The sequence below is a fragment of the Desmodus rotundus genome, unplaced genomic scaffold (genome assembly GCF_022682495.2).
Source record: "Desmodus rotundus isolate HL8 unplaced genomic scaffold, HLdesRot8A.1 manual_scaffold_92, whole genome shotgun sequence".
Lineage (NCBI taxonomy): Eukaryota > Metazoa > Chordata > Mammalia > Chiroptera > Phyllostomidae > Desmodus > Desmodus rotundus.
In genome coordinates this window covers 259,769-287,618 of record NW_026527703.1, presented here as the reverse complement: position 1 = coordinate 287,618, position 27,850 = coordinate 259,769, and the positions used below count along the sequence as shown (strand labels likewise).

At 45.1% G+C, this 27,850-nt stretch overlaps 1 protein-coding gene across 7 annotated transcripts in view; it reads left to right on the top strand.

Moving 5' to 3' along the window:
• The window catches only part of LOC112314443 (ERI1 exoribonuclease 3), a 121,937-nt gene continuing 94,087 nt past the window's right edge, over positions 1-27,850 (top strand). For 2 of the 7 annotated variants that reach the window (XM_045204165.2, XM_024571010.4), the window contains exons 1-3: positions 31-385; positions 2,421-2,496; positions 14,391-14,668. In XM_045204165.2, coding sequence (XP_045060100.1) covers positions 176-385; positions 2,421-2,496; positions 14,391-14,668 — 564 coding nt within the window. In that variant the 5' untranslated portion in view covers positions 31-175. The other 5 variants (XM_053917992.1, XM_053917991.2, XM_053917995.1 and 2 more) reach the window with 5 other exon arrangements.

The window sequence follows — 27,850 nt, the reverse complement described above, 5'->3', positions numbered from 1 at the left end:
GGTCAGAGTGCGCGGAGGTGAGTCGGTGTGTTGTGGACTCGTGGTGCTGGCTGCCGCTATTGAGGCGGCCGGGAACGGGCAGTGGGGAGCGGGCGGAGCTGGCCCTGCCTCTGCCCGGCCGGCGCCGCAGTCGGCGCGGGCCGCGCCCGCCGCCATAAACTGCTCTGAGCGCCTGATGAGGCCGAGGGAGACGTCGGGGCCTGCACTTGGAGGGAGCCTGCCGCGCTGGCCCGAAGGAGGGGGCGTTGCCATGGCGACAGCCTCTCCCGCTGCTGACGGGGGGCGGGGGCGGCCCTGGGAAGGAGGGCTGGTCTCCTGGCCCCCTGCCCCTCCCCTTACTCTCCCCTGGACTTGGATGGGCCCGAGTTGGGGGCAACACCCTGGGGTGGGTGATGCAGAGAGGCCCCCAATATTGGGCCCTGGTTGATGCATGCTGGGGTGCGGGTCGCGGCGCGCACAGTTTGCGCGGCTTGGGTGCTGGCCCATGTGCTCACCCTGGGATGCATGATCTACTGAGTAACGCTCAGGCAGAGAGGGAGCGGGGCAGGGCTCTGCGAGACAGACTGGGTGAGGTGACTAAAGGTGCTGACTCCTTACATGGGATTACCAGGGAGGAGGATGAGGGGTTTGACCAGAGAGGATAGAAACCCAGCAAGGAGATAGTAAATAGAACATCCCCTTTCTCCCTCCCCACCACCCACACGTACACACAAGGTTAGCAGTTTACCTCTAAGTAAATCTGTAGCAGTGGTGGTAGTGATGGTGGAAGGACTGAATAAGGGGCCTAACTGGGGTTACTTTCTGTTTGTTTTTCCTGCAAATGTTACAGCAACAGGTGCTTTCTTAAAACAAAAAAAGCATGAACTAGGATTGAGGTTTGACTTTGAGTTCTTGCAAAATATAACTGCTCCTTGTTGACTTGGAAGATGCTGAGTGTGGCCCCTCACTGGGGGTTTGGATTCTGTCCTTAGGGCTGGATTTTGCTAACTGATGGTTCCTATGGTTGCCTCTGCTACAAGTGTCTGGCCACTCTATGTCATTAGCTCTTTTCAGACATTTTATCAGTCTCCCAGCTGAAGGGCAAAAGAAAACACAAATCCCATTGGTGAAAGACTATGCACTATTCGAACTATAGTAGGTTGTGATTGGCTGAATGATTTTTGATTGTAGAGTTTCTACCAGAAATTGGCTTCATCAAATTCTGCTTTATTCTGACTTTATCATACACAGCATGCCTTGTTTTAGTGGGTTCATGCCTGGAGCTTAAGTATATTATACTTGAATACCCTACCATTTAAAAGCCAATTTATAAACAGGGACTTGGAGTGTGACACCACTAATGTGTGTGTCTGTGATCTTGGTTAGAAACCCACTTGGCTGGCTTTCCTCATAGAGGTGGGGGAGTGGGGGTGGGAGAAGGGAGCTGCCGGGAAGTGATTGATAAGGTTTCCTTTATGGATTCTGTGGTGCTTCACTGGAGCTCAGAGCACTTTGGCAACTTAAGCACTCCAAATTAAAAGCTCATTAACAATTCCTGCCCAAAGATCCTGTAAATAATCCTCTAGCTAGGTCATGGAGCTTGGCTGAGAGCTCTCCTTCCAACTTAAAATTCCAAATAAAAGTGCTTTTATTCGCTTTCATCTTGAAAAGTGTTTTGTTTGTGGTGGGGTAAGTTGGTGAGCGGCATTTTCTCAGGGGATCTGAGTAGAATAAAGTAATGTATAAAGAGTGGTAGACAGGAATAGATGATTCCAAACCTAGGTGTTTCTTGTGCAAAGGACACTCATTGCTGGCTTATAAGGGCACCTCTGCAACTTCTAGACCTTTGGAAGATCTTAATTAGGTGATAAATATGATAGTTGTCCATTGATGATTTTACTTGGGATTTGGTTACTTTGACTTTCTAAGAATTTGAGGCAAACCTGGAAGTATCCTGCAAGTTTCTTGGTTTATGTGGCCAGTTGCAATATGGCTTGGGCATTTGTGGCAACCAACCCCTCCTCCAGTCCCAGCCTCAGTTCCTGAGTTCTGAATATTGTCAACCTTACTAATGTCCTCTCCTTAACTAGACTAGGATTCTGGGATTATCCAGAGAGCCACCACTTCATGGCTGTCTTTCTCAGTCCAAGTTCAGATATTGTAACTATTTAGTGTTTCTAGGAGATAAGCCTCCTTAGGAAGAAAAGTATGCTGCTAGAGAACGTGAAATCCATTGTTCCAAAAATAAGACTACTAGTAGCTTCTGAAACTTCTGTACAGGTACTGTCCTTCCACACAGATGGCTATTATCCCAAAGTAGTTTGAGTTTAGAAGTTTGAAGTATACTGTTGGTTCTTAAATTGTTTCAAACAGCAGCCCCCTGGGGATTTGATCCTTTGTACTGAAATAGACCTGTTGCAGAGATATGTATTTATCTACAGCATTGGGGCTTTCCAGCTCTCACAGAACCTTCAGCATCCCCAGCCACCAGCCTTGGCATCTTCGAAGTAAGGAGAGGTGAGAATCCTGCTGCATGATCAAGTTTGGCTTGACTTCTTCCTTATGTATATTTGGGCTTGGAGGGTGAGGGGTCAAGGCCAGTGCAGACTGTATTTTTCTATAGCTTTTTCTGGCAAGACACCATATGCTTAAAGACCATTGAAATTTACCCAAAGTCTATAAGGTGTAAGAGTTGGAGTTGGGGTACCCAGACTTTCAAGTTCTGTCATGGTTTCTTTGTGGGCATTGCATGTATGCAATACATGCAGTTACCTAAAGTACCTTTAGGTTCAGAAGGGTTTGATAGAGCTGGAATAGTTCTTTATTCTGAGAAATAGACGTCTTCAGACAGTAGGAAGGAACACATTCATTTTGGCTTTTGATTATACATTTGACCAAGACCTTTTGGGATCTTGGTTTAATTTGGTTCGTGAGTCACCTGTGAGTAGATGGTTAATTCTAGCCTATCTTCATTTTACAAGGATCGGGACTGGCTAAAAGGTGGACTCTGATGATTGATAGCCAGGATCTCAGAGGCTGTTTCTTTAATGAGGAAGGGCCAGGCACTTTGCTAGGACCTGGGATTGTGGTGGTAAATAAGATAGCTGCTGTCCCTGACACCACAGAGCTTACAAATTCATAGGGAGACAGACAATAAAGAAGCAATTATAATATACTCTGAGGGTGCTATAGTAAGGTGGGTATAGGTGCTTTGGGGGAGTACTCAGAAGGGTCCCTCACCCAGACCAGCGGGCTCAGGGAAAGGTTCTCAGAGGAAGTAACCTCCTGGAATTAGATGAAAATATGAGGGACCATGTGTGAACGTCAGAGCTTTGTTGAATTTGAAAAACTGAAGTTTAGTGTGATTGAAAGAGTACTCTGGGCAGGGGGCAGGAAAATATGGTGAGAAGTGAAGCAGGAAAGGTAGACAGAGTCCAGGACCTTACAGGTGGGGGAAAAAGTTAGGCTAGGTCAGCAATCTTTTTCTGTAGAGGACCAGTAAATATTTAGGCCTTGTGGTCCTCTGTCACAACTATTCAACTCTGCTGTTACAGCGCGAAAGCAGTCATAGTATGAAAATGAATGAGCACGGCTGTGATCCAGTAAACTGTAAAAACCGTGGCCGCTGGATTTGGCCTGTGGACCATAGTTTGCCAGACCCTGGATCAGACTCTCATAAGAGCAGTAAGAATCCATGAAGAGGTGTTCAGCAGTGCACTGATGATAATACATTTGCATTTTAGAAAGTTTGCTCTGATTTCAGTGTTAAGAATGGATCGAAGAGGACAATACTGGAGCAGAGACCAGTAAGGAGGCTGTGGCAGTTACATGAGCAGCATTTCATATTTCCCTCTTTGAGGCAGTGTTTTGACACTTAAAGATTGAATATAAGTGAATCTCTGCCTATATGTGTATACTCGTTCTCTTTACTATTAATTTTCAGAACATCTACTGGAGCTTAAAGATGTTGGCAATACCAGTTCCTATTTCACAGACTAGAAAAGGCGTAGGGAGGGAAAGTTGGTGTCGACTGATTGAAGACTTTGGGAAGCCTTTCCTATTTAAAGAAGTAGGGAATGAATGGAGTCCTGGTAGGGATCTTGGTCTTAGGGATCTGGGTCTTAGCTTAATGTCCATTGCTTTGAACTTCTTGAACTATGCACACAGGGGAGGGCCCATTTTCCTAAGCTTTGTAGGAATTGTTCTCATTATATGTCTTACTTAGTCTGTCCTTGCTTGTGGCAAACTGATGACCTTTTTTCTGGTCTTGGGAATGTCTCCTAGTCAGGCACAAGGACCAAATAAAGTTGAGTGTCTGATGAATTGTCCTCCTCCTCGGAGCCCCAGTGTACTGGCTCTGCTGAAGGGTAACCTATAGGTTTCTGATAACAGTGTTATCATAGTGTTATGTGACCTTGGCTGAGTGACTCACCTCTCTGAGTTTGGCTTTCCTACCTGTAAAATGGAGATAATGGAACTTAATAGGGTTGGTTAAAGGATTTAATGAGATAATGTATGTAAAGCTCTTAGCACAGTGTCTTTAACCTTTGTTACCAATAGTATTTTACACAGTAATTTTGAAAATTATTAATTGTTACAGAATTAATAACTTTTGTTACTAATAGTATCTTACGCAGTAATTTTTGAATAATAATTTTTGAGAGCAGTCAGCAACAATCGGGGCCTCACAATTGTAATTGTGGCCATAGGGTAGAAACATAGACCCTGGCAGAGCAGTCAGCAGACAGGAGGAGGTTACAACTAAAGCAAGCCACTGCTCTTCATAACGCAAAATTTTCAGACATCAGGAGTCCCATTTAGAATCCCAGAACTTTCTTCAGAGTGGTCCTTAGCCCCAGTACCGTCAGTAAAGCGAATTGAGAGAGCAGCTACCCAAAAGTAATTCACCGAAGTGTGACCAGTCATTTCTCCTAGTCTGTCAGGGTCATTTATTAGTGTTGCTACCCTTGTGGACCTACATCTTTGTAAAGTGCCTCTCAGATGTCTTTTATTACTTTCCACCACCACTCCGGGAAGTGGGTCAGGTGGTCAGCATTCATTATTATCCCTGCTACTCAGTGAGGAAACTGAGGCCCAGTGAGGTTAAGTGTGCTGCCTGAGGTCATCCTGTAAGGTGTTGGGAGAGCTAGTGCAGCTTTGCCTCCAGACGGACTTGTGTTAGTTTATTGCTGTGATTTCTCTTCCTTGGAGTGAGCGATGTGTAATCACTGCAGAAGTGCATTCTGATGCACGCCTTGTCCAGATTTGCTAGGCTTGATTTGGGTCCCACTTTATCCGCTTGGTCCTGTTGGGTTTTAATTGTTGGCTGCTAGGAACAGGCCTGCCAGGAAGCAGATTCCCTTTGGGTCTTTGTTTTTAGCCCGTCCTCCTTTGGGGACATTCTTGGGGGAGCTGTGGGTTACCAGAGATTGCTTTGATATGTTCAAAATTGTGCCTTGTGCCCCACAGCTACAGGTAAAATCAAAAGGCAGATAATTTATGGGAGTGTCAGAGCTGGCCGCTGGCACCTCAGGAGGCCATTAGTATGCCTGTTCAGACCCTCTGTGTCCTTGCAATTGATTCCTCTTTGCATGAGCTTGATTTGGGAAGCTGTAGATCTGTGGGTAGTGATTGGATGTGACAGTCCAAACACTGGTCCCTAAATTAATCCTTTTAATAGTATTCTGGCACCAAGGCGGTGTTTCTCTCTCACTCTTTCTCTCTCTAACGGAGGACAGAATGGGGTGGTTGAGGAGGAAGCCGAGAGACAGGGAGAGTGAGAGAAAGATGCTTTGCCCGGTGCTTAGGTCCTGCTCTGCTCTAACATGTTTTGATTCCAGAGCAGTTGGCATCATGACTTTGGGCTTACACACTCTTTCAGCAAACACTGACTCACACTTGCTTGTGCCTGGCTCTGTGCTGGGAATACAGAAGTGAATAAGACATGGCCCTTGCCCTTAAGGATCTATGTCTAATTCAGTGTTTCTCAGACTTTTAAAACTCATGCACTTTTCCATGAAAAAAACTAATCTTGTGCTTTCCTTTAACGCTACTTGAAATTTTAAAAGGCATTAAAGGGTCTGACCAAAAACAAGTCAGAGAAATTATCATGTCAGATATGATCTTTTTTTAAGTCCTCACTGGAGAACGTGCTTATTGATTTTAGAGAGAGAGGAAAGGGTGGGGGGTGGAGAGAGAGAGAAACGTTGATGTGAGAGGGAAACATCAATTGGCTGCCTCCCGTATGCGCCCTGACCGGGGATGGACCTGTAACCTAGGTATGTCCCCTGACCGGGGATCGAACCCGCACCCTTTTTTGGTGTATGGAACGATGCTCAACCAACTGAGTCGCCCAGCCAGGGCTCAGATATGATTTTTAAACACATGTGCACACACATACATCTATACCTGCTATCTTCCATCCTCACCTCCCTGCAAATGACTGGTAGGAGGAGAAACAGGTAACTAAAAATCTTAACAATATAGTAAGATAAGAGTTATGAAATAGAGATAAACTGCTAATGGATCACACTTAAGCAATTAACTTTATGATGAGGTGTCAGAGAAAGCTCCACGAAGGGGGAGATTTGAGCTGGATTTAGAAGAAGGAGCAATAATGTGCCTGGGGAAGTACATTTTAGAACCGAGGAAGGAGCATTTGCCAAGGCACAGGTTTCTGAAAGGAAACGTCGCATCTGGGGAGTTGAGCGCGAGCCGGTTGTTACCTGGCCTCCTGCCGGTCTCTCCACCCTGTGAGGTGGGGGGGTCTGCTCCACCGGAACTGTGCGTGAGAAGAGGCCTTGAGCCCCTGTGATGCAGTTGTTTTCATCCAGGGTTCCGCTTCCCGGCTCTCCTTTTTGTGCTCAGGGTCGCAATTTGTTATTCTTGTTTAAATATTTTTTTAAATGTTATGCAAACAAATTTGAATGAATTGGACAAACTTAATTAATTATTGCTTGTGGTTGAGTTAGTTACTTTTAGTTGAAGTCACACCTTACCTCAGAAGAAAAACTGAAGTTGATATGTAGTGTTAGCCTTATGGCTGATGGAATCAATCCAGTGGGAAAATGTGGGCCCTCAAATAGGGGAGAGGAGAACTGGACCCCAAAGGACTGAGTGCCTTCTTGCCTGAGTTTTCTCATATGTAAAATGGTAATACTGTTACCCATTTAGCTTGATTGTTGAGAGGACTGGATGAGATGAAATATGTAAATTCCCAATAGTGTGCCTGGCTTATAGATTTTCAGAAAATGTTTTTCTTTCCTTTTTGTCATGTATTAACAACAATTGCTCCCTTTTACTGACCACTTACTATTGTGCAAGACACTTTATTGTACATTGTGTGACTAAATTGAGCCCCTAAGAGATAGGTGTTATTATAGCTATTATTACAAAGAATAGATGGTGGAGTCAGGATTTGAGCCTAAGCTTGGCAAATATGAGCATTTAAAAAAAATTTATTTATTTATTTATTTTTAGAGAGAAGGGAAGGGAGGGAGGAAGAGAGGAAGAGAAATATCAGTGTATGGTTGCCTCTCACGTGGCCCCCACTGGGGACCTGGCCTGCAACCCAGGCATGTGCCCTGACTGGGAATTGAACTGGCGACCCTTTGGTTCGAAGCCTGTGCTCAATCCACTGAGCCACACCAGCCAGGGCTAATACCAGCATTTTGACAACTATCTATGACTCCTCATTTTATATCAGTTCTCCATCTTGTAAGCAGGGGTATAGAAGGTTCTAGGTTCAGATGCTGTCTATGAGTGTGGGAACCGCTTAACAGAGTGAGCACCATACCCTGCCCTTCATCTACTTCTATCCTGTTTATGGTGTATTAAGAAATAAGCCTTTGCCCCTTCTTGTGTACGATGGGGTTACAACTGATTTTCAGGATTTTACAAAGAGATGTTTCCCTTTGTGGAGTTTGCCCCAGCTACTGGGTGTGGCTGATAGATTGGCAAACAGGCAAATCACAGTCACTTCTTTTTATGTGCTGCCTTGACCTGCTGGGACAGGCAGGGGAGAGTAAACCTCAAGTGTCCCGTGACGTTGCCACCAGAATGTGATGTTCCTGAATGTCTTTAGTGACTTTAGCTCTGTTGATAGTTTTGGATTCGCAGCTACTTATGATGTTGGGCGAGCTTTCCCTAGCTGTGCGTTGGAGCAGAAGCAGCTCGTAGCTACAAGCCAAGGGAGTGACAGGTTATAGAGAGGAGAATGTTTTGTTGAGTTGAGGGTCCAGCTTTAGAGTTCCTTCTTCCATTCTACTTTGGGACCATTGGGAAGTTGTATAGAGGTTCCAGGGCCTGTCAAACTGTGTTGTCTCAGCCTCTGCCTTTCAGACCTAGGTCTCAGGCCCTTGGCTTCCACTGTGAGATTGCATTAAAAGCTTGGGGGACAGGTGATGAGGCCTTGTGTTGGGGCCCTGGGTTCTATTCTTACTCTTACTCACCATGTGAGCCTTGTGCAGTCTGTTTCTCTTTCCGGGGCTCCTTTTCACTGGCTGGCTGGCCTGTGTTGCTGCTCAGGTTTTCTTTCACCTTTGGCAGTCTAATTTTCATAGAAAGTGCTCTGGCAGTAAGGATGCATTCATTAGATGGGAGATTATGACTTTTGAAGGCATGCAGTTTATTTATATTTTTCCCAGGCTATTTTAGTTGTCTAAGATAGAGCCTGTGATCGAGTGAGTTCCAGACAGGTATCTCTGTATTCTCTGTTGATGCTTCTGTGACTCAGGTGCCTGCGCAGTTGCGGTACTATGGGTCAGGTGAGGACAGGGACTTGCACTAGGACTGGGAACTGGGGAAGCTGCGGCTGACCCAGGTATTTCTAGTAATTGGGACTGAGAATCTTTCTCTGGTGCTTTGGAGTTTCTCTGGAATCCCCTGCCTCCCAGTCTGACTTTTAATGGAATGGATTGAATCCAGGGATGTATAAACCCATATCCTCCCCTCTCTCCAAGATTCCAAGTATATGTGGTTTGGGAGAGGGGGTGGGAGTAGATGGCAGATCCCATATTTCACGATGGACTTCTCTCTTTCCCATCCCCCCAGGCTCCCCTGGCCAGTGTACGTGGATATTAAAGGATGCCCACCCCCCCGCCCTCCCTTCCCCTCTCCAGTAATGGAAGGCTATAAAATGTCTATTTACCCAAGACACCAGAATGACTCCTCTGTGGTTCCACTAATCTGGTGATTTGGTGCTTCTCTGGTCTCTCAGGTAAATACAGATTGAAGCTTTTTATAAAGGCATATTATTTCCCTCATTAAATGTGTGTTTTGGCACATGCGTTATTTACCTGACGGACAGTAATGGCTGCAGAGGAGCCATTGGTGTCTGTTGTGTAAATACTCTGCACAGAGACCGTCCTCCAGGGGCTGTGGCTCAGGCCCGTTTCTCCAAATCAGGCTGGCCCTGTGGCAGTCCCTGTTTACCCCTCCCCTGCCCCTGGGGGGCTGGTCCCTTCATTTTGAGGAGAGAATCATTCATTTTCCTCCTTGTCATTGGCTACTTAGTACCATTAATTTACTAGGAGAGAGAAAAGAGTATCTGAGAATAAATGTGTATGAGTCTTGGTCTCTGATGAAAGACTTTGTGCAGAAATACACAGAATCATAGACTGTTTCTTTTGTGTCCTGCCCCTCAACTAGACACCAAAAGGCCCAACTGGTAATATAAGTTCTAGACTTACACTCTGCAACCTTGTGACTAAAGTATAAAGACATCAATAGAAAAGAGAAATCCCAAGATGTCGGAGGTAACAAGGGCAGGTGAAGCTCCACTGCACTGAGGGCAGGGGTGTTTCCCGAGTAGGCGCTCGTCAGCAGGAGTGCGCAGCCAGGGCACCGACTGGGGGCTCTTAGTTGGAAACCAGCCTCCCTGCCAGAAGGGAGCGTGCAGCCTACATTCTCCCTCATGTACCTCTCAGTTTCTTTTTTCTTTTCTTTTCCTCCTTCCCTCCCTCCCACCCTCTCTTCCTTCATTTTTCTTTCTTTCCTTTGCTTTTAGAGAAGAGGAAGGGAGAGAGACAGACATGGATGAGAGAGAAGCATTGATTGGTTGCCTGCCATAGCACCTGGACTAGGGAGCTCACGCACCCAGACCAGGGATCAGACCTGCAACATAGTTCTGTGCTTTAACTTGAAATCAAACCCTCCATCTTTGGTTACAGGATGATGCTCAAACCAACTGAGCCACACCGGCCAGGGTTCTTTTTTCTTTTATTAAGCCACATTGCGTATGAATTAAAAGATAATTTTTAAAAAGTTTGAAATAGTCCAAATTTACGTAAAAGTGTGAAGTTCAGTACAAAGAATTTGTTTTAACTGCTTGAGAGTTACCAACCTAACGCCCCATCACCCTGAATACCTTGTGTGTATTTCCTACATGCCAGGACATTCCTACCTGACCAAAATCAACCATTAAAACTAGGAAGTTTTGATAATGTTACCTCCATCAAATCCTCAAACCCCATTCAGGTTTTGCCAGTTGTCCCAGTAAGATTCTTGGTAGCAAAATGATGCAGTTCAGAATTGTGCACTGCATTTAGTTATCAAGTCTCTTCAGTCTCCTTTAGACTTACTTGACCTTCATGACCTTGATACTTTTGAAGATTCCAGGCTGTCCCTCAGTTAGGGTTTATCTGATATTTTCTAATGATTATATGTAGGTTATGCATCTTTGACAGGGCTGTCACAGAAATCAAGCTCTGTTTTTCTCATTGCATCCTTTCGTTTGGTGCATGATTTTGGTTTACCCCATTATTAATGATGTTCATTTTGTTCAGTGGGTGAAGGTGATGTCTGCCAGGCTTCCCCATTGTAAACTTCCTCCCTGTAATAATAAGCATTCTGTGAGGAGATACTTTCAAACTATGTGAATATCCCATATCAAACTTAAATTTTATTTATTTATTTATTTATTTATTAGTGGACCCATGGGTTTCCTTTATATTTAACACATTGCAATCTATTAATATCATTATTATTTGCCAGTGGAATCCCTTTCAAGCTACTTCTGCATCCTTTTGATATGTTTTTATCATTGAGCATTTCCTTGCTTTCTGGCTCAAGATGTTTCAGGTTCAGCTTATCCTTTCCCTGCCACAGCCCTGAAATCAGCCATTTCTCCAAAGAGCTCTGGAGAATGTCATTTAGAAGGTGACTGGGTGCTGTGTGTGCTCATTACTATTGGAATGTTGCTGCTCCCTGACCCTTCAGCAAGCAGCTAGAAAATATATATGCATGTTTTTATATATTTGTGTATGTGTGTGTGTGCACGCATGTATCCATCCTCAATTGCATCTAGCTTTATTTTTATTTATATATTTTTAGAGAGAGGGGGAGGGAAAAGAGAAGCAGAGAAACACCAACTGGTACCTCTTGCATGCCCCCTACTGGGGACCTGGCCTGCAACCCAGGCATATGTCCCGACTGGGAATCAAAGCAGCGACCCTTTGGTTCACAGGCCGGCACTCGATCTGCTGAGCCACACCAGCCAGGGCTCTAGCTTTATTTTTATATATTGTATATCAGAAACTGAGTTCATCCTGTTACCTTCTATTCTAATCTGACACCATGGTTTTTTTCCTTTTTCCGTATTTTAATTCTGTCCTCTAATAGTGAGAAACCTTGTTTCCGTTACCCTTAATATATGTCCTTCTGTAATAAATTCCTCTGTATGTAAGTAATCTCCCATTGCGGTCACCTTTCTTTCCCCGCTTGGCTGCCTTTTTTACTGTGCCCATGACTCCCTGCATCAGGCTCCTCCACCACTGCCCCGTGGATGCCTTCTACACCCCACATGGGCTCTGACTGCTACATTACCCCTTCCTGCATCTGTATGGATGCCCTCCTCACCTACTTGGGCTCTCATACTAGCCTCCAGACCCTTATGCTCCCCCCACTCCAACTGTTGTTGACTCCTGCCTTCCTCTGCCACAACTGATGGCTCTAAAGCCATTAGATTGCATTTTTCAGGAAGGGAAGAGGAAGAGGTGCCCTCTTTTTCTTGGCTTGAGTTGAACTTGATGCTTAGAAGTAAGGGAAGTATAGAACCTAGTGACTGCTGACATATGGAGGTCGGGTCTCCTGATGTCTGCTCTCAAGACTTCCTGCAAGAGAAGCTATTTGATGTGGGTGAAATTAGGTGAGAAAAGCAAGGCCTGCAGACAAGAGGACCTCTGGCCATCAATATCACCGTCTATGGAAGGGGATGAGACATACAGGATGCTATATGAGAGGTCTAGAGCATGCTAGGGTGTGGGAGACAATATTAATCTCTGAGGTTGCCTTTTGCATTAAGTGGATTTATAGGTCCAAAATATGGGGGATCCAGGTTTGCCTATGTGGGCATAGCACAAAAAGGTAGTAAATTATAGATCAATAATAGTAAGCTAATATTGATCCATAAATTAGTTGCAAATCCAGTTTGGCACAGGGAGGAGGTGAGAGTAGCTTCCACCTACTCTGTAGCCATCTTGGATTCTCCCAATAGTAAGCTAATAATACTTACTGAGCCAGACACTGCTCTTAGTGCTTGTGTGTGTGTCCTCTCATTTCAGTCTCACTTATGGAGTAGGAACTGTTGCCATTTCACAGGTGAGGAGTGAAGAAGAGCTGGCCCATGGTGCCATGGCAAATAACCGGTATAGCCAGGATTCAAACCTGGAAGCCCTCTTTAATCATGACACTTAATTGCCTATAGCATCTGGTACTGGGTTCTGGTTGACTATATATACACTTCGTACACTATGTTTACATGTTGGAGAACATTAAGACTTTAAGAAGTCCTTATGCATGGCCTGATTTCAAGGGGTTAGAGAAGTGTTCCAAGGCCCTGAGGGACTTTAGATCCAAACTGGAATGCATAATCTGAGCAGATGGGTGTCTCCCATCCTGTCAAGTCTTCGATACTGTTCAGGTGTGTTTGCTGTGAAGCGTTATTTCGGATTCCAGCTTTCAAAGGGATATTGGCCCATTTGCCTTTCCAAGGAATTCCCTAATGAAACTCAAGCCACCTTTTTCTATCCTGGGCTGAGTCTTGGCTGCATTTTTGGGAAGGTTATGGAGCTATGGTGAAAATGAGCACTGTGCTAATGCAGGATCCATGAAGAACTTAAACTAATTTTCAGTCTTAGCTCCACTGCATCCACATGGAATCTCATTATAGGGATAGGGAATCGAGGACGCACACTAGCAAATATCCTAATAAGTACACAGGCAAGTTATTGTAGCTCGTTCAGTGGGTCGGGGGAGAGGCAGGATGGGAAGTGATACTTGGTATTGTCCCATGTGCACTCAGGTGGTAATGACCTCATTGCCGTTGAGTAAACTTTGGGCTTCACAGACTGTTTTCCTCCTCTGCCCTACATGAAGGAGAAAGTGCCCATCTGCAGCCTTTCAGAGGCAAGCTTTTGGCTTTAAGAATGGGTTTCCAGAAGGCATAAACTATGACCATTTCTATACTGGCAGTGAAATCTCTTGTTTGATTTTGAGGGAATTTGAGTATTTGGTATAAAAGAGGGGAAAACACAACATTTCTGCTTTGTTCCCTTTTTTTTTTTTAAAGGAAACTTGAGTTATTTAAAACTTAGGCTTTGATTTTTATATTTAGTTAGCCCTCTAAGGAGCAGACATTCTGCAAATTTAAAGGGAAAACTTGAAAAGTCATTTGGAGGGTTTTTTTTTTTGCACATGTTCACTCAGAAATTTACTAGACTTTTAGCAATGCTCCCATTACTGCCACATCTGGGTTTTCTCTTTTTCTTCCCTATTTAAAAAAGTCCTGCAGTCATTCAAGGCGCCTAGTGGAGAGCGAGTCTAAAGGCAGCAAATGGGAAAGCCTAAGGCAGTTGGCAGCTGTGCTCTGCAGGCGTTACTCGTTCTCCCAGGGTGCCACTTACTTGCTTGGGGGCTGGGAAATCAGCAGAATATCGTGAGCAAGCTCCCCTGTGATTGGCTCTGTTTGCTTTCACATTGGAGAAGGGAGGACAGTACATGGAGATGTCAAGATACAGACAGGAAAGCTAGGGGCAGATGGCTCAGAATGGAACTGAGGAGAGAATCTTGGGCATTTGCGCTGTCTGTCTGAGTCTGCTTAGCTCCCAGGACTGATTATGCAACAGGGTCACTTCACGTTACTTTGAGAACCTTAGCTTTAATGTTCACTAACGGTCACCACTGGGGAGATGCCAAGCTGTCAAAATGCCATAGGGGCCAGTATTAGGACCTTGAACTTCAGTAATAAATACCGTGATTTAGAAAAGGGGCTCAGAAACAAACTGGGGACTGGTTCATGTTGTGTGACTCTCCCTGAAAACTAGATAGAACAGGGCTACAGTGGGAGGGGAGTAACCCAGGCTCTCTGTTTTTTTGTTTTGTTTTGTTTTGTTTTTAAATTTTCCTCCCCTAAGTTTTAGATGCTTCTGGATGTTCAATGCTAGCACCTTTGCAGACTGGAGCAGCTCGATTTTCTTCATATTTACTTTCAAGAGCAAGAAAAGTGCTGGGCTCCCACTTATTTTCTCCCTGTGGTGTTCCGGAGTTCTGCTCCATATCCACCAGAAAGCTGGCGGCCCACGGCTTTGGCGCATCCATGGCGGCAATGGTGTCCTTCCCTCCCCAGAGGTATCACTACTTTTTAGTGCTGGACTTTGAGGCCACGTGTGACAAGCCACAGATTCAACCTCAGGTAACTGTTGCATCATTGCTTCAGAAAAGGTGGGGTGGTAAGGAGGGAGGGAGGACAGTCTTGCTTCCTGGGACCCAGAGGAACTTTCTCATGTCTTCCTGGCTTTTAGCTGCTCATCTGGAGTTCCTGCCTGGGAAGCAGGACTTGGTTCAGGCATGCTAGCGTAAGGTAGACCTGAGAAGTCTCTGGAGAGAATGGGGCACATAGTTTCTCTCTGGCCTCAGCCTTTGGGAGTCAAAATATTTCCTTTTGTCCCACTCTTCCTCTCTCCTTTCCCTTCCCTCTTTCCTTATTCTGCTATTGCTACTGTGGTCAGCTTCCAGGATGGTCCCCAGCAATCCTTGCCTCTTGAGATGCATACCCTTAGTAATTCCCCTTCTACACTGAATCAGAGGTAGCCCTGTATAACCAATACAATATAGGGTAAGAGACATTCTGAGGCTAAGTCATGAAAAGCATTGCAGTCCACCTGCTCTTCTGAGGCACTTGCTCTGGGAAAAGCCAGCCACCATGCTATGAGAACTTTGAAACAGCCCCGTGGAGAGGCACATGTACACAGGAACTGAGGCTCTTAGCTGAAAGCAAGTACCAGCTTGCCAGTCATGTTTCTTGGTGCTATCGGCAGTGGATCTGCCAGTCGCAGTCAAGCCTTTAGATAACTCCAGCCCCTGTGGACATTTACTTCACCCTCAGGAGAGACCCTGAGCCAGACTGGCCAGCTGAGCCACTCCTGAATTCCTGGCTTACAGAAACTGAGAGATAACAAATGATTATTGGTGTTTTATGCCACTAAATTCTGAGATGATTTGTTATGCAATATTAGATAACCTGAACAAGTACCATTGTTGGTCTGTTGGAAAGGAACATTTTTTTGCTTTTTTTTTTTTCCCTTAGTCACCAACTGTATTCAGAGACCTTTTATGGTATTGCTGCTAGGAAGCTTGGAGCTTTTAGGAAGCTATGCTAGGTCACCTCGGAGTGCTTGGTGTTTGCTTTGGAGGAATGATTGGGAGCCCATAAGGCAGTTCGTTGTTGGGTGGGGACCTTGGGTATGCCTGGCTCTAGGGCTGTAACTCTTCCCTGTGGGCCTGGGTTGTCAGGTGTGTAATTCTGGAATGCACAAACATATTGGTCTGGGCACGGTAAGGGAGAGGGGGAAAAGAGGACTATGGCATCAGCCACATGGGAGGCAGGGAGGAGTGTCCATTCGGAGATAAACTGGGTTCATTTTTTATGATTGATTTTTTTTTCCAGGAAGATGTCTTTCTTTAGAACAGTAGATTATTATCCATAAAGCAGACACCATGATCCCTTTTCCTTCCCCCTTCTTCTCTTCTCTTTCCTATTCTCCTTTAAAGTAGTAGTCTGCCTTTGAGGCATTGGAATCAGATGTACTGAGGTTTGGGAAGACAGGAGCAGATTGAGGAGTATGTCTTAGGCAAGGAAGTTTGTATAAAAGGGAATACAGCTTTGGAGCTACCTGAACTATATTTACTTTCTTAGCCCATGCTGTAGGGTCTTCTCTGTCTCCCAGAACTACTGGAGATTCTATGATGGGTGTGCCTGTGTGGTGGGTAGGAATTTTGGTTATGTAGATTCTCTAAGGCTGGGAATTGGGGATTTATATCCTGATATACCATATTACTTCCCTTACTGGTATACAGTCTGAAATCCAACACATCCCTATTGATGTGTTGTTGAGAATCTGAACTTCAGGATTGCTTGGCACCTCGCTTTGGCCTTTCCTGCTTTCTGCCTCCTGGCACATACCTATGTATGTTTGTTTCTGAGCTTTCAGTTAGAGTATGAGTTCAAATAATTATGTAGCTCTCTTCTCTTGTTCTACAGAGGGTCCTACCAATGTTGCTGAAGGTGAAGCCTGATTCTTGTCTCAATTTGGTCTGTCAGTATCACCTTTCATCTCTCTTTCAAGGTCATTCTTCTTTTTATTTATTTATTGCAATGTTGAAGACATAATGCAGTACAGATTTAAATCACTTGTGTCACCAACTTCTTTTCCAGACTTAGGCACCAAGGCCTTTCAGACTTAGGCAGAGGTGAGGCTTCACGCTGTTTACTAGGATCTGGCCTGATTAAAGATTATCTACAGAATCAATGAACCCTGATGATGTGATTCCAAGGGCACTTAAGGAATTGGCTGCCCTGGTTCATTATTAGGAAAGCATTAGCTGCTGCTTTAGAGAACTCAGGAAGAAGCATTTGCTGTCTTGCTTATCTTTATAAGGGGAATACGAATGATCTTGGAAATTATAGACCCGTTAGTTTACTGTGATTCCAGAGAAGATACTTGACCTGATCGTCAGATAATCAATCAACAAACAGCTAGAAGAGCATAGGGTACTGAGTAATAACTTACATGGGTTTGTGAAGAAGAGCAAATCCTGTCAGATCAATCTAACTTCTTGCGGTGACATAGTGATGGATTTGAGTGGATCTAGGGCAAGTGATGAATGTAATGCATCTCTACTTCATTAAGCCTCTACAATGCTGTGATCAACAGGTAGGAAAGGGAATTTGGGGCTAGGCAGCTCTGCTGGACTGTCCATTGAACTAGTCTCGGGAAGGGGATGTGTAGCTTAGGAGAGACTTGAGACCTGTTGTTAGTGGCAACTTAAAGCTCCCCAACCCTTCTGCTTAAAAAAAAGAAAAGAGAAAAAAAAAGTCTTTCCTAAAGTTTGCAGGTAGCAAGATCCTAAAAGGATTCAGGGAAAGTTTGGAAGGTGGACTGGAGAACTCGTCAGTCCCAAATCTGACATCATCCTTCCACTGAGGTACTCATAGTACAGGTTCTCCTTCGATCCTCTGCTATTTTGGTCTTCTGGTCAACAAGGACAGTGCAGAAATTAGAAAAGCTCAGGATAAGAGGAACCGAAATCATAAGAAGCACAAAAATAAGAGTTAGGAAGAAAAGAAATTGAATGTGGTTTTAGTGACTGATTCTTGTCCAGACTAAATTAATTCATCATATGGGAAGTAATTGTTCCAAGAAATATAATAACTTGCTCTTCATTTTAATAAGGACAAAAAGAAAGGAATTTAAATGGAATCAGAAAAGAATGAGAATGAACTTCTGAAGAGATAGTAAAAGGACTAGAAAAGGGTGTGCCAGTTAGGTCAGCCTGCCCTAGCGCTCTCTCTGAGTGGCTTGGTGGTTGTCCACTTGACAGAGAGCCTGTGGGCAGGTCTGTGTGGCTCCCGGAATGGTCTCGGGGCTGTGGATGAGAACCACCCCCACTCCCCTCATGCCTGGCTCCCAGGAGCTCTCAGTACTTCGGGCCTCTGCCGAGTACACTTCTGATTCTTATGAGAGTGTGTCATACCCCTCATTACGTAGGGGCAGAAACAAATTTTGGGCCAGGGCCCATCTGGAGGCTCGGCATTGGGTTCATTCTCTCGTCTGCCTCTGGTTTTCAGAAGTCCCTGAGTCAGCCTATTGGGACTGTCCTAAAGGAATACCACTAAGAAAAACTAACAGGTGTAAGCTCTGTTGTACTGGGTACGTAACAGTATTGGTTATAAACGTGGTAAAATGTGATATTTTCCATTTGTCATCATTTTTGCTGTTTATTTTTGTACTTTGTTCAGCTAGGTGAAACTAGAATGGTCGGTTTGCCAGTAATAGGCTTTCACTGTCTGGTTTTTGCACTCATTTTGTTTTACATGTTTTGATTCAGATTAACATAATAGGTATTGGTTGAATATGAGACTGTTTTTCCATTTGAAAACTTTTTTTTTTCACTTAAATTTTAATTTAGGTAGTTTAAAATGCTTTATAGACTCTAAATTTGAGGAATACGATTCCTTTCTTGCTTTAGGAATTGTTTCCTGGTATGGAAGGAGGTTTTTATGTGGCTTAGGAGAATCGTGGCTCCTGCATCCTGCTAGCAGAGGTCGCGTCGCTCATTTTGGTGTGCATGCAGTGGTGGTGGCGGTGACCCCCCGGCCCAGGGGGCAGCCTGAAAGCTTTGGTGGGATCTGTAATTGTGCGTCTTTAACCTGGGGGCAGTTGTCTCAGCACCTCAGAGTTCAGAAAAGACCAAAGCAAATGGAACTGAGGAAAGTGAAGTACAGACCACCACACAAACAGATTGGAAGCCTGGGTGCTGCCCACCCACCCTCCCTGAGTTTCCTCTGGCCCCCCCTCAGGCTCCCAGGCACATAGTCTTTTCCCCAGCGCCCTGTAGCAGCCCTGCTGACTGTCGTCCTTCTCGTCCGTATTCAAGGGCTCAAGGGCCCGTGACTTTGGAGAAAGATGACTTTTGGGATTGGGGTTTTTCTAGTGTTTGGTCTCTGTCCACAAGGGTTTTTTTGTTTTTTTTTTTAAAGGAAACCTTAAAGAGACTCCATCTGCATTTTGAGTTAGAACCATGAGCAAAGGAGTTTCTTTTTTATAGAAAATTGTCCAGATGCTGGGTTATTTTGGGAGGGTAGGGTGGGGGAGAGGACGGTGACATGAGAAGGAATAATATAGGAGAGAGGCATTTGAAGAATTTCAGTGTAACTTATTGCTGGCACATCATTATTAGTCCTTTGTGGAAGAGACATTTTGGAAAACTTTATGAGAGAGACATTTAAAAAAAAAACTTTATAGAAAATTGGTTAAGATCCCTACAAATGAAACTATATGGATTCCCTTCACCTCCATTCAAGCCTGAGAGGCAGGCTCCCCCTACTTCATACCCCCCACCCAATACATACATAGTATTCTTGGTCTGTATTTAGCTTCTCCTTCTCCCCACGCGTGTGATTCCTGCACACACCCAGTGAATGGAAAGCAGTTTCCTAGAGAAAGGACCCACCCCTCCCCACTCCCTCCCTTCCCACTCACTTGTCCTGGCTGCAGCTCCTCCAAATGGGAGGGGTCGGGCCAGGCTTTTTAGCAGGAGAGCCCAGTTGTTGGGTTGTGGTCTGTCTGGCTGTGGCCCCAGTCAGCCTGCACTTTTTTCTGTACAGACAGGCGAAGGCGCTGATGCTATTCTTCTAAACTGGGAAATGAAATGCAAAACCGACGTTAATGTAACATTATGGTTGAGATTAAATGCACCAAAATCAGGAAATTCAAAGTTATGCTTCCCACAGCAACTATAACTCAGCCTCATCTGGCGTGTGTAGTATTTTGTGTTAGTGTGAATGGTGTTATATGTTAAGACATTAAAGTTAACACCATAAGCAGAGCACAAAATGCTTGAGGGGGCTGAGTTATGATGACTGTGTGAGCCGTAAGTGTTCTTGCACAGGCTCCCGACTCCTGGAATAATTTTCCCCCTGCCCATCAGATCAGTTATTGCCTTTCTTTTTAGTTATATCTGTGCTTTAACACCTCTCTTCTTTCAGGGTCACTATAAATGAATTCCTCTATTGGTGGCCAGTGATGGTGGTGGGAATAGGGTAGCTCACTAGGCCTTTTTGTCCTTTTTGTTGCTGCCTCCATAAATGTGGTGCTTCTTCCTCCCCCTCCACCTGCTGTTTCCTTGTGGTCCCTCACAGGGATGGCCCTCCCCCTGATTCTCACTGTGACTCCTCACTGCTGCTCCCTGAAAGGGAACAAGCATTGGCTGTCCCAACATCTTAGCCATGTTGTAACTTCACCTGAAAGCCAAAGGCCCCTTCTTTATTTGGAGCAGACACAGTAATGGAGAAGCAAAGTACACATCTCAGGGCGTGGAGAACTGATGGCACGGTGGTGTTACATGATTGAAGTGGGTTTATGGGCTCTATTCAGACAGCTTCTTACCCTCTACTTTTAAGTTGTCATGGTGTGTAGTTAGTCTATGGAGTTGCCTAGGGGTGGGGCCAGGAACTTTCTTTGGGGAGCACTAAGTCACTGGTAACAAAATCATCACATAATTTAGTACAAATCAGGAAGCATTCTCTCCCTCCTCGCCAGCCTCTTACTATCCTGGTGGCCTCCCCAGGGCTGAGACAGCTGTTGGAATGCTGATTTCATTAGACACTGGGCTAAGGTTGGTGATGGGGAAGAGCTCTAAAGAATAGGGCCCTTGATAAAGGGGGAATGAAGTTAGGGACTGTAAACTAAGGGTGACATTGAGCTGCCTTTTAAGGTTTTTGTTGGAGATGACAAAACCAGAAATGGGCAAAGGACCTTATTGTAACCACCTTAGAAGCAATAAAAAGGCTTTTTCAAAATTCTTTGGATAGCAACTTCAAGCTCTGTGTTAGATGCTGGGGACATAAAGACAAGGAGAAAATGCTCCTACCCTCAAGGAGCTCATACTTGGCGAGAGTAGACACCATTTAGCAGTATAACTACTATCACGTAGGTAAGTGCTTGGTTCAGTGGGGCACAAAGGCGGGGATTGATCAACCCTGCTTGCAGTTTAGGGAAGGGTCGCATAGGTTTCCTGGCAAGAGAAACCTAGGAGACTGGAAGGGGCCAAGTAGGTCCTAGCCTTCTCAGAACTGTTGGAGAACGTGCTCAGAGTTATCCGGGAGGAATTGAGCTAAGTTTGAAAAAAGGGAACTGAATTGGGTGCTTGTTTGTGGGAATATTGAAAGTGAGGAAGAGGGAAGATGAAGACTCTGAACCTAGCAGAGATTTCACCATTTAGTTTGTACGTTTATTGGTATCAGTGACATGGTATTTCTGGCATTCAAGACAGAAGGTCTTATTGGGATGCTATGAGTGAGATTACAAAGGTTTGAAGAGGCTTAAGAGAATTTTAGCCAATAAAGTGTGAGCAGAAAGGGCGAAGGTCAATGTCGAAATACCTGAGCTGAGGCTTTGAGGCATCTTCACGGAGGGCTCATCTGATGCCTCTGCTGCCATTGAAGGCAGCGCTGGGTTAGGCTGCTGTGTCTCTCTGGAGAGAGGCAAGGGCTGGAGAATGACATGACACCCTATCCCTACCTCCAAAAGTACTGGCAGTTTGGATCTGGATCTACTAGGCAACCCTCGGGAAGACCCACCTTCCATAGATCAGGGAGGTTTATACCCTTCAAACAGATGAACCGTTGGGAAGGAAGGATTAATGAAGAGGCAGGAGGCCTGGGTAACAAGGGAAGATTTGCTACAGCAGAGACGACTAGAAGGCGAGGGGGTGGGGGTTGAGCTCTCCCTTGGAGCAGCAGCAACAGGTACCCAGCCATGGAGGGAGAGCCAGGTCAGGAAGGGATAGTGGGGAGGTGAATTCCAGAGGAGTAGTTAGGCTAAGCCCACAGGCTTCATTTTTTTCCTGTGCCCCATCCTGTCTTGTTTATTTTTTCTCGCTGATATTGATTGCATTTCTTACTTTGTCATGAGGAAACTGATGTTAGCAAATGCTTTCTCCATCTTGGTGTCTTGTTGGGGGAAAGGGTCCTGTATCATTTTAATTCAGATGCCATTGGGATGATTATATTTTATTCTCTTATCTTGGTTCACAATACTTAAAAAGCCCCCATAGTCATACATTTATGTGATGTTTTGAACTTTAGCTGTGAAAATTGAGCTATAGCTTAAAAGCCTGAAATAAGAGTGTTTCCAGATTGACATGAGCCCCAAAGGCTGACAGGTCTGCAGCAGAAGGGCAAGCCGGCTGGGGGGACAGGCAGAGAAGCGTTTGTGTGTACTGAGTGCTACCATAAGCAGAGCCCTGTTAGGTGCCAAGAGAATCAGAAAGGGTCAAGTAGACCCTGGAGGGAGAGACAGATAACAGGGAAGCTTTAAACCTGAAGTAGCGGTACCTTGGGATGGGCTGCTGTTTTGGTCCGATCCCTGTATATAGCGGGGGATCTTGGTCTGTGGGCAGCGTAACAGATCTATTACATGTGCTGTGGTCATTGTCTAGTCCTGGGGAGGTCCTTCTAAGGTCTGGTCTGAAGGCTAAATGCTGGCAGAGATTCTTGTTTGGAGATTCCGAAGTTGCTGAAAGGAAAGAGCATGCAGGGTCCACAGTGAGGTTGGGGGCAAAGTTAGTTAGCCAGAGTAGGAACTGTGAACGCATTGTTGAGCTCATAGCTCTTGTGGATACTAGTGGGCTCCTGGGAGTCAGCGGTGCTAAGAGATTTGGTAAGGAGTAGAGTGTGGAACCTGGGGTTGTTGTAAATGGGATGCTCTGAGCTGAAGATCCATATCAGTGAGAACTGATACAGGTGAGTTCTTTAGTGGTGATGTAGGTGGTTACTCCTCTAGGATCTGTTTGATGAGCTGTTTGGCCATTGGCCTATGGGAGGTAGGTGGTGATGATTAGGTACATAGGATGTTAACTGGCTAGCAAGCTTGGAATCTTGCTCTCCAAAAGCGTGTTGCAGACTGAGAGCCATGGGTTGAGATTGTAGTGTTGGAAATGGGATCCAGGGACAATCTGCATTTTCCATGTTTTTTTTTTCCACCACTAGAAGCATTTGAATGATCAACTCAAAGGAACTGGTAGTTAGTTGGGGATGGAGGACTAACGCACTAATGAATGGGATGAAACTTGCCATTGTGATAAGGTCTACTTTCGCATGACTAGAGACACAATGCTGGGGTGGTCCTTAAAGGAAGTTCATGACGTGTGGAATGTGGTGGTTGGTGATGTTGGTGAGGAGCCCCCAACTTGGTGCCTCAGGATATTGCACAAACTTTAGCAAGCATCAGAACCACCTGGAGGGCTTGTTAAGCCACAGATTGCTGGCCCCACCCTCTGGGTTTCTGATTCAGAAAATCTGGGATGGAGGCCAGGAACTTGTGTGTCCATTCTCAGTTGCAGGGATGCTGCCTGTGAGGGAGCATGTGTTGAGAACACTGACTGCCTTAGCTTTCTCCTCCATAGAATAGGGTAGTAATTCCTGCCCGCCTTACAGAGATATGGGACCAGATGAGCCAGTGTGTGAGAAAGTGTTCAGCACATTGTGGGCAGGCTGTCAGTCTGTGTATTGCTTGCTTACGGGCCAGTGATTTTCAAAATCTGCCATCATGTTAGCACAACCATTTCCCTGTCCCAGCATCTGGGCTTCAGGCATGGACAGAGAACAGGGAATCTGTGAAGCACCCTGTGGGGATGCAGGCTTCTGTGATAAGACCGGAGCCCCTGGAGCTATGGATGGGGTTACTGAACAAGGCCTCCTGAAGCCCAGACAGCCTCTCTGGGTTCTAATCCAAGTTGCCTGATCAGAACCCTCTGCCTGCCTGGGTGGGCCTGGCCCTGGCTTGATCACCTGTTACTTACCCCCACCTCTTCTTCCCCAGCTAGTGGATCTTTAGTACAGTTTTTGCATTGACTAGAAAAATGGTCTTTGTCTAACCAAGCCTCCGATTCATCTTGTGATCTCAAGAATGTTGCATGACTTTTCCCCACCTTGTTGGGTGATTAACTGAACAGGCTTTGGCTGCATATGCCCAAGTCCCGGAATGTAGAACCTGACCTCCATAGGGAGGGAAGCTGGGCAGCCTTTGTTCAAATGAGAAGCAACATAGCATAGTGGTTCAGGGCGTGGACTCCAGAATCGGACTGTCTGGATTGAGCCTAGTCTCCACCGCTTACTTGCAGTGTGGCTTGCCTTGGGCAAGTCACTGGTACTCTTTATGCCTCACTTGCCTCATTGGCAAAATGGGGTTAACAGTAGTACCAATCTTACAGGACTGTTGGGAGGATACATGCAGGTGCTTAGGATAGTGCCTGGCATGTAAGAGCTATATGTGTCCGCTCTTACTAGTAGAATTACCACTACTGTTATTCTGACTCATGGCCTCATAATACGCTATTGGGGGTACAGCAGGTGACTGAGAGGCAGGCCCCAATTCTTCAGGGAGAGTAGCGAGAGCCTGCAGGCCCCCTATCAACATAGCGGACAGAGTCAGGCACTACGCAGAGAGATTTTTTTTCCTTCCAAAGGAATGGTAAGTTGGACTTGGCACCACTTCCATGCCCTCCCTCAGTGCTGCCTCTAGGGCGCCTCTCCTACATATAACCTGAGATTTGTTTCAATTAATTCTGTGACAAATACATGTATACAGGTAGCTACAAAAAAATCATTTGGTTGTTTGCTGCCCTGAAGGGTTGGCTTCACAGATGCCACTAATATCTGAAGTTACTACTATTGAATATCTAAAAATGTTTGAGCTGAGGCTGATCCAGAGTCTTGTGCGCATAGAGGTAGACACAGCCATGCACACCCCTGGGTGAGGATACAGTTTCTAAGACTTTTGGTCTCCTTCATTTATTGAAATTAAATATATGTTTTTAAATTCAGGTTTCTGTAAATTATAATTCACTGTTTCCCGCCCCCAACAAAGAATAGCGTTATTCATTTTCAGCCTCTTTTCTACATTTTAATTGCTTTGGAGTCTATGGGGATGGGTGAAGAGGGACATGTAGGTGAAAAATCAGCCCTTTAAAGCTCCGATTTTTTTTACCCTTCCTTGTCCTGAAACTTCTAGTATCAGCTCTCATCTGTCAAAGTGTAAATCAGCAATTAAAACCCAAACAGCCAAATGCCAAAGATGACCCGAAGCACAAAGCAACTGACAAACAAGTCCGGACAAATCGACGGGTAATTTATAAGCTTTGCCCTAAAATCTAATTATTTGGCAATTCGAATTTGCAGCCAGCCAGGGCTCGGCAATAAATTTAACCCGCCATAAATTATTTAGGAGCAGGCTGTGGTGTAAATCAAAACCACGAGTGTTTGTTTAAGAAATAAGCTCCTTGTGCATAAAATGTCTTTTTTTTTCCCCCCAAGGAAGAAACTGTTAAGCAAAGCATGCCCCATTTGTTGCCCAGTGCAGCCCTCACCTCTCCCTCTTAACTTCCCCTCTTCACTGTGGCCAGGAAGCTCCTTGATCCCTTGGAGAAAGGACCTGCCATTTATGGGACTTTTATCCAAAAACCAAATATTTGGATAAAACCCATGTTTTTGCCAAGTACTACTTTTTCTGCCTTATGGTGTGATATTGCTTTTGGATTTTATCAAAACTTTCTATGCAGGGGCACACACGTTTTGAAATTTTCTTCAGAGGATGAAGGGAAGAGATATATTAGTTGTTACTGTCTGTAAATTGAGGGAATGCCAGTTCCTAGGTTGAGAGGGGAAAGCCATGAAAAATGATCTGCTCATTCCCTTATTTCAGACAGGACCATAGAGCCATCCGCTCAGGCAAAGGGGAACCTGTGCTTTGGGGAAAAGCTCTGTGGTTCGCTACAGTATTCGCTAGAATACTGTGGTTCCCTAAAGCTCTGTCCCACTGTCAAGAAATCCCAAGGCTAACCTAAGTCCCTCCTGCTTAAAATCCTTTTGTTGTTCTATCTTCCAATATGATCTTATCACTGCAGATACTGCAGTTGAAGAGAGTTTGAATACCCTGTAAGCAACCTATACATTTACTTCTTGTAATCTACTGATTGGGGGTGTGCAGTTTCATTTGCAATGCTGCTGCAGCTTTGTCCTCAGTTTATCAAGAAAATCGCTGGGTTCCTAGTTGAGCAATTAGAAAGTGGCTGCATTTAGAACCCTCGTTCCAGCTTAAACCTCTGCTCACTTAAAAAAGGAAAAGAATATTTTCTTGGTGCTTCCTTTTTATCTTTCTGTCTTTCCTCCCTTTAAAAAAAAATTCATAGCTGGCATTTTATTGAGGGACACAGCAGATGCTGTAGTTTAGACAGTAGTTTAGAAACAAAGATACTTTGAAAAACCCAAATTCTAAGGCTTTGTCCTTAGTTATCAAGTTGTGGCCAATTCCCATGCACCATCAACTTTTTGAGTTTTATGGTGCTCTACTCTGGGACAACCTAGCGGGGCGAACAACTTGTGATTGGTGTAGGGTGACCAACTGTCCCACTTTTAGCCCTAAAAGTCCTGTGTTCCAGGAAACCCTTGGTCTGTGCAAACAGAAAACTGGGGCACTGGTGGGTTTTAGCAGTTGAGGGAAGATGAGAAACCACTTAAAGATGAGAGGCAGGGGATCTGGTAGAACGGGCTTTGGAGTATTCCATGTCTGGATGTGAATTCTGGCTTACCACCTTTGCCACCTTAGGTAGATCACTTCACCTCTCTGGTCCCGTGGAGAGCTCTGCCAGAGCAGAGTGCTATCTGTTAGAGCCACGTGCTTGGCTTCTATCTTGCCATTTATCATCCCTTTCATACGTTTCTACTCACCAAAAGTGGAGAGAGTGAAGTCTGTCTGCCAGGATGGGACTGGGTGCTGGAGATGCAAACTGAAGGCTTCTGGTTCCTGCCCTCCCCCAGCTTGGAGCACAGCGCCATCTGCGTCCCTGCACCCATAGTGGCCTCTGCTCGGAAGCAGTCCTCTAGGACTTCCTGCCTGGATGGTCCACATTTGTTGCTCTGGTAACTTGAAGCAGTTGCTCTTCCTAGGAGATAGACTGAGCTCCTCAAAGACAGCCTTTCAGACTAAAAGAATCAGATTTTTCTTGACTCTTCAGATTTTGAAAGCTGCTAATCCTACTTTCTTTAAATCTCATTTCCCCATTTGGAGTTCCAGCTCCATTCCTTACTAGCAGTATAACCTTGTGCGAATGACAGCTTCTTTCTGGGCCTTAGTGTATTTGTAAAATGGGGACAGTAATGGTTCCTACCGCATGAGTTGTCAGGAGGAGTCAGTGAGATCATTGCATGTAGCAGAGTGTCTGACACATAGTAAACAATAGGTGGAAGGAATGAAACGATTCCATTCTCTGCTTGTCCCCAAGGATGTTGGGGTCAGCCTCTCTCGACCCCTTGCACCTCACAGAGAGGAGCCACATCTCATTGTATTTATCTGTTCCACCCCCAGCAGCCCCTGCCTGGTAAGTAGTATTGGTCTATGACCTCATGATGACAGTGATAATGATGATAGGACCTATCTTCCAGGATTGATTAAGGGTAAACTAGGAAACTATATTTCAAAGCACACTGTAAACTGAAAAGCCTAACACTTGGGATGTGCCTTCACTAAGATATTTATCATAGTGCGTTGTTCATTATTTGTTCATGTATCTTTTCTGTTCAGCAGTCTGTGGGCATCCCTCACAGCAAGTCCACACCTTAACCCTAAATCTCACTCCACCACCTGTATGCTGCCCTGCACACAGTAGGGCACAGGTGGTTTAATTGAATGCAAATGACATACAAATGTAAGGGATTGTGAAAATATTAACAGAGGAAGAAAAGAGGGCTGGCTGGTAAATACAAACTGGTTCTTTCCTTCATGGTGCTACCTTTTTAAAGGCAGACACTCAACTA